The 7,434-nt window shown below is 46.7% G+C and overlaps 1 protein-coding gene across 4 annotated transcripts in view; it reads left to right on the forward strand.

The window, feature by feature from the left end:
* Positions 1 to 7,434, forward strand: part of ANKS3 (ankyrin repeat and sterile alpha motif domain containing 3) — a 72,259-nt gene that overhangs the window by 56,588 nt on the left and 8,237 nt on the right. For all 4 annotated transcript variants that reach the window (XM_068244204.1, XM_068244205.1, XM_068244206.1 and 1 more), the window contains exon 16: positions 503 to 593. In XM_068244204.1, the coding sequence (XP_068100305.1) occupies positions 503 to 585 (83 nt within the window). In that variant the 3' untranslated portion in view covers positions 586 to 593. The remainder of the gene's footprint in view (positions 1 to 502; positions 594 to 7,434) is intronic.

Raw genomic sequence — 7,434 nt, forward strand, 5'->3', positions numbered from 1 at the left:
CACCATACCATAGAGTCAGCATAGGAAGTGTGGTACAACATCCGGTTTTTATAGCCAGTGTGTTGTGCGCTCTCCGGTTCTCATTGGTTTCCATTGGCCGGATGCAACATTCCGGCTCCGGTCCGGATACGTCAGCCGGACCAGCCGGACCAAAAAATAGCGCATGTTGGAACGGACGCCGGAGTCCGGATCCGGTCCGGCTCCGGTCCGGACGAAACGGACGCATGTGAACGGTCGCATAGACTTTCATTGCTATATGCCGTGCGTCCGTTTCGTCCGGTCCGCATGCGGTCCGGCTCCGGCACGGCTCCGGCACGGCGATTCCGGATAGCAACCGCTAATGTGAACCGGGCCTAAGTGAGTGTGTGGTTGGCCATTATGGTGGTGCAGTGATTGCCACTGGAATGCTGCTGTGTGGACTCCAGTAAGGGCCTCAGTTTTCTATATAATGATCCATCTGTCACTTGACTCAGGACACTCATGGCTTTTTTTCCTTCTACAGAAAAGGCAATCCGAGGTGTACTGGAGAACCTGGAGAAGCTGAAATTGTCCGATAAAGGCAGGCACAAATGGCCCGATCCCTGAGCAGCCAGGTAAAATCGCTTACTTCTGCCTTAAAGTTAACTTGTCACTGGGTTAGAGCTTGTCACTGAGATACTTAATAAGGCCTGGGACCTACTGAAAGGAGCAATTGTGCTTTGTGTAGTGTTTTCTGGTGCGACTAGTCTCTCCCTTTGTGCATAGCACTCTCAGTAAGGCCCGGTTCACACTGGCAATTAACCACTTAAAGGAACATTGTTGCGAAAATCTTAAAATTTACAAAATATGTAAACACATACAACTAAGAAGTTTTCTTCCTGAGTAATATGAGCCATAGATTACTTTGCTCCTATGTTGCTGTCACTTACAGTAAGAAGTAGAAATCTGACAGAACCAACAGGTTTTGGGCTAGTCCATCTCTCCATAGGGGATTCTCAGCATGGCCTTTATTCATTAAAAGGACACTCCCTGAAAAAGATTTATACAAAAATGCTGGCCAGCCTGCCTGTTCACCGTGCACTTTTTTGGCAGTTGGACGGAGCAACTGCCATTCACTAAGTGCTTTTGAAAATAAAGAAAACCCTGAAGAACACCCCCCCCCCCCCCACACACCTTCCTGAGGAGATGAGCTAGTCCAAAACCTGTCGGTTCTGTCCGATTTTTACTACTTACTGTAAGTGACAGCAACATATGAGAAAAATAATTTATGGCTCAGAAGAAACGTACTTCTTTTATGTATATTTTAATATAGATTTTAAATTGTATGATTTTCGCAACAGTGGTCCTTAAGGAAGGTACAAGAAACAGCGAAATAATGATGAATCCCCACACATACCTGCTGCAACAGTCATCCATGCCGTATGCTTGGAACCTTTGCCCACCCACTCTGCCGTCTCTATGAGAGCAGTGGGAGCTGCTTACATTGATAGACAGGATCAGGAGCCAATGAAATCGGCTCCTGACCCGCTCACAGGGCTCTGCCGTTATAGAGATGACTGAGAGAAAGGAGATGAGCCGGCACCATCAGATATATTTATGCTCTTTAATTAGAATAAAAACATGCATACAGCCAAAGTGCGACGTTTCGAGGCAGGCTGCCTCTTTCTCAAGCTAAGCTGTGCATGACAAAAAGTATACTGAACAAACAGTCTTATATATACCCACAACATGGTCAAAGGCAGCCAATCAGTGTTACTAAACGTCAGCTTTAACCAATAATATCAGGTCCTACCTAGTGGACCTGATAGAGAACTATAGTGCTGCCTACCTGATAGGTTCGTTTGAAATGGAGTTCCAGCCTCCTCCTCACAACGCTTATCCTGATTGCGGCAGACGGCTGCTCCATGCTGGGCTAGTATGCGGAAGTCCGTCGCCGCCACGCCCCCGGCGGACCTGATGGGAAACCATCCGCACAACGTAGGGGAGAGGGCGGAACTAACCGCCCGCTCCCCTTCTGCCCAGCAACTAGTGACGCAGGCGGAAGAATCTCCGCCTGCGTATCACTATAGATGTAAATAGAGAGCCAATGTGTCCGCCCCCTTCAGGAGAGCAGAGCGTGTGTCTGTTGCTTAGCAACGACGCCGCTCCTAACACAGCATGTCAATCTACAATAAGGACTCACAGAAGCTTGCTGTAGGATAACAGAGGGTGCTGCTAAAATATAGACAATGATATATGCTTCCCAACATCTGAGAAGATAAAAAAGAGAGAGATGGACGGAAAAGCAGAGAAAGGGGCATGGGGGAAGCGGGAAACAGTGGATATAGAAGGGACTGAAAAACAAGGAGGGCGAAGGGGGAAATGGAGAGGAGGCGGTATATCAGGAGACCCAGGGATCAAAACAAAAAATATGACAAGTGTTGAAAATACAAAAAAATGCAAAATACAAAAATTCAAAATACAAAAAACACAAAACAAAACGCGGAGGCCGGACAGCATGGAGGGGAGGAGCAATTCAAACAAACGGTGACAAGTCAAGTTCTCTATTTAAGCCCCTAGGCTCCATGGTGTCCAGCCTCTTGATCCAATAGGCCTCCCTCCACAGTAGCCTCCTCTCCCTATCCCCGCCCCTCCTCAATGGCTGTATTTGTTCTATTATCTGAAACCTAAGCTGGCTAACATGATGACTGGCTCTCACAAAATAAGGGACAGCCTGAACTACTAATTTCTCTCTTATAGCATGTTTATGTGAAGACAATCTTTTTTTTGAATTTTTGTGTGGTCTGGCCCACATATAAGAGTCCACATGGACATTTAAGGGCATAAATTACATAAGCTGTATCACAGGTATAATAGCCATTAATCTTAATTTTTTTTCCAGTATGTGGATGACTGATGTAATCTCCCTTGGTCACTGAGTCACAGTGTACGCAGTTGAGGCATGGGAACGTGCCTTTACGTTTAGTATCATATTTACCCAATTCAGCATTGCCCATATCAGCATGTACCAACCGGTCTCTCAAATTTGGTGCTCTTTTGTAAGATATTATTGGGGAATGCTGAAAATGAGATATTTCAGGAAAACTGTCGGCCAACAAATACCAATGTTTCCTGATTATTTTATCTATGTCCTCAGACTGCGTACTGTATCTCGTGACAAAGGGGATACGATGAGCTAAGTTTCTTTTAGTGCGTCTGCTTCGTCCCTCAGGTCCCCTCTGTAGTCTGTCATGTGCTAATTGCAGCACATCGGTTGGATAGCCTCGTCGGGAAAATCTATCTGTAATTTGCCTCAACCTCTGCTGTCTAATGGTCTCATCATCAACTATCGTCTGTACTCTACGTAGTTGGCCCATAGGTATTGCTCTTCTGGTCATCTCAGAGTGAAAGCTCCTATAATGGAGTAGTGAATTCACATCTGTGGGTTTAACAAAAATGTCTGTCGTCAGTTTGTCCCCCTGTCTGTGTACCAGTGTGTCCAAGAAATTGATCTCTTGTTCAGAATAATGTATTGTGAGGCGTATATCTGCACAACTTGTCATAAGTTGGGAGATAAAGGTTTCAAGGGTCGAGAGTGGCCCCGCCCACACACAGAAGACATCATCGATATAGCGATGCCATAATGGCATGTGTCTGGAAAAGATTATTAGTATATATATACATACATATCTTCGTATACTCCCATGAAGATGTTAGCGTAGGGCGGGGCCGCATTCGACCCCATCGCTGTGGCCTTCCTCTGTAAGTAGAACCTGTTTTCAAAACGAAAATAGTTTAGTGTCAGCACAATTTCCAACAGTTTACACACAAAATCAACTTGTTGTCGAGAAAAATCAGATGAAGTCTCCAACACAAAACGCACCGCCTCTATACCCCCATCGTGTGGGATGGAGGTATAGAGGCTCTCCACATCAAGGGTAACTAAAAGGCACGGTCCCTCTAGGGGTGGGAGGTTACGTAAGATATTAAGAAACATCTGAGTGTCTCTCAGATAAGATTTAAGGGCCACTACGAAAGGACTAAGTACTTTCTCAAGATATTTGGCTATGGGTGCAAAAACTAAGTCTATGCCCGCCACTATGGGTCTCCTAGGGGGATTGACTAGACTCTTGTGTATCTTGGGGCATATATAGAGAACAGGAGTGATTGGAAAATCATGTGTCAAAAATTTGGCTAATTTGTCATCTATTATGCCTGCTGATTTGGCGGCTGATATGACCGTTTCTACTTTGATCTGAATGTCCGAAAGGGGATCTCTCTCAAGAAGCTGATAAGTGGATGTATCAGAGATCTGTCGTAATATCTCCTGTCGATAAACTGGGGTGTCCATAACGACAATGGCTCCGCCTTTGTCGGCAGGTTTGATGGTTATTGCTGCATTGTCTGCCAGCTGTTTGATGGCCAGTTTTTCCTGTGCTGAGATGTTGTTACGAAATTTCAGGCCCATCATGTTGGTTTTCCCTAATAGAGTATTTATTTCCCCTTGAACCTTTTGCATATAGATGTCAATGATCTGACATAATGGTGGCTGGAATCTGCTCTTAAAGAGACTCTGTAACATCAAAAACCTCCCCTGGGGGGTACTCACCTCGGGTGGGGGAAGCCTCCGGATCCTAATGAGGCTTCCCACGCCGTCCTCTGTCCCACGGGGGTCTTGCTGCAGCCCTCCGAACAGCCGGCGACAGACCCGACTGTAGATTCAATATTTACCTTTGCTGGCTCCAGTGGGGGCGCTGTGGCTGCTTTCTGCTTGGAAATATATCTCCGTCGGGTCCTCTCTACTGCGCAGGCGCCGGAAACTTGCGACGGCGATCGGGTATTTCCGCCTACTTCGGAGCCGACAGCCGTCAGAGCGCCTGCGCAGGAGCCGGGAAGGTAAATATTGACGTCACCGCTGCACGGAGGGCTGCAGCGAGACCCCTGAGGGACGGAGGACGGCGTGGGAAGCCTCATTAGGATCTGGAGGCTTCCCCCACCCGAGGCGAGTACCCCCCAGGGGACGTTTTGACGTTACAGTTCCTCTTTAAGGCGTAGTCCGCTATCCTGTAGTCTCAAAAGGTCTCCAAATTCTTCAGTAGGAGGCCTATCAAAAGGACGTGGTATAGAGAAGAAGTATTTCAGTTTAATAGAGCGGAAGAACCTCTGTAAATCGACATCTATTTCCAGTAAATCCGGTGTATGTGTTGGAGCAAACGAAAGTCCTCGATTGAGGACTGATAATTGATGATCAGACAACGCGACAGCAGAAAGGTTGACTACTATGTTCTCCTGTTCGGGAGTCGTGCTTGTCGTGGCCGGAGACGTCCTCTTATGCCTCCTTCGCCTACGTCCACCCCTCCGCTTTCCTGAAATATCTCATTTTCAGCATTCCCCATTAATATCTTACAAAAGAGCACCAAATTTGAGAGACCGGTTGGTACATGCTGATATGGGCAATGCTGAATTGGGTAAATCTGATACTAAACGTAAAGGCACGTTTCCATGCCTCAACTGCGTACACTGTGACTCAGTGACCAAGGGAGATTACATCAGTCATCCACATACTGGAAAAAAATTTAAGATTAATGGCTATTATACCTGTGATACAGCTTATGTAATTTATGCCCTTAAATGTCCATGTGGACTCTTATATGTGGGCCAGACCACACAAAAATTCAAAAAAAGATTGTCTTCACATAAACATGCTATAAGAGAGAAATTAGTAGATCAGGCTGTCCCTTATCATTTTGTGAGAGCCAGTCATCATGTTAGCCAGCTTAGGTTTCAGATAATAGAACAAATACAGCCATTGAGGAGGGACGGGGATAGGGAGAGGAGGCTACTGTGGAGGGAGGCCTATTGGATCAAGAGGCTGGACACCATGGAGCCTAGGGGCTTAAATAGAGAACTTGACTTGTCACCGTTTGTTTGAATTGCTCCTCCCCTCCATGCTGTCCGGCCTCCGCGTTTTGTTTTGTGTTTTTTGTATTTTGAATTTTTGTATTTTGAACACTTGTCATATTTTTTGTTTTGATCCCTGGGTCTCCTGATATACCGCCTCCTCTCCATTTTCCCCTTCGCCCTCCTTGTTTTTCACTCCCTTCTATATCCACTGTTTCCCGCTTCCCCCATGCCCCTTTCTCTGCTTTTCCGCCCATCTCTCTCTTTTTTATCTTCTCAGATGTTGGGAAGCATATATCATTGTCTATATTTTAGCAGCACCTTCTGTTAGGCTGGGTCCACACTAGACCCGGTTGTAGGACGGACACTGCAGTCCGGATCAGGGGAAGTACCCACCGTACTGCAAACTGATGAAAGTGCATCAGTTTTGCATCAGTTTTGTATCAGTTTCCGTTCAGGTTTTTCCCTGACAGAAAACGTATCTATCATTAGGAAGGAGTGGGAGGATTTTTTGGGCCAATCATAAAGCTCAGGCTATCCGTTTTCACATCCGTTTTTTGCCTGTGGAGCTGGAGATGCGTTTTCTCATTGCTTTCACTACCCCTGCGTGTATCCGTGGTCCTGATCTGTTGCGTGAAAATGCAGCAGGTCCGGACCTTCCGTTCAGGTTTTGAAAACGGATCCCCGCAAACGCAGACAGATCCGTTTTTTACTTGGGTGAGGCTGGCTGCTATTTTAAACATTAGTATCCGGGACTCCGTTTTTCATCAGGTTTGAAAAACGCAGCCACGGATACGTTTCCGGACCTAGTGTGGACCAGCTCTTATCCTACAGCAAGCTTCTGTGAGTCCTTATTGTAGATTGACATGCTGTGTTAGGAGCGGCGTCGTTGCTAAGCAACAGACACAAGCTCTGCTCTCCTGAAGGAGGCGGACACATTGGCTCTCTATTTACATCTATAGTGATACGCAGGCGGAGATTCTTCCGCCTGCGTCACTAGTTGCTGGGCAGAAGGGGAGCGGGCGGTTAGTTCCGCCCTCTCCCCTACGTTGTGCGGATGGTTTCCCATCAGGTCCGCCGGGGGGCGTAGCCTGGTGGCGACGGACTTCCGCATACTAGCCCAGCATGGAGCAGCCGTCTGCCGCAATCCGGATAAGCGTTGTGAGGAGGAGGCTGGAACTCCATTTCAAACGAACCTATCAGGTAGACAGCACTATAGTTCTCTATCAGGTCCACTAGGTAGGACCTGATATTATTGGTTAACGCTGACGTTTAGTAACACTGATTGGCTGCCTTTGACCATGTTGTGGGTATATATAAGACTGTTTGTTTGTTCAGTATACTTTTTGTCATGCACAGCTTAGCTTGAGAAAGAGGCAGCCTGCCTCGAAACGTCGCACTTTGGCTGTATGCATGTTTTTATTCTGATTAAAGAGCATAAATTATATCTGATGGTGCCGGCTCATCTCCTTTCCTGCAACTAAAATTCTGGAGTGTTGCCAGAACAGCCGAGGCACATCACTACTGATACTTCAAGGGGAAGTGCTCCACCGACTTACTAGCAAAGAGATGACT

Source organism: Hyperolius riggenbachi, chromosome 7 (genome assembly GCF_040937935.1).
Source record: "Hyperolius riggenbachi isolate aHypRig1 chromosome 7, aHypRig1.pri, whole genome shotgun sequence".
Lineage (NCBI taxonomy): Eukaryota > Metazoa > Chordata > Amphibia > Anura > Hyperoliidae > Hyperolius > Hyperolius riggenbachi.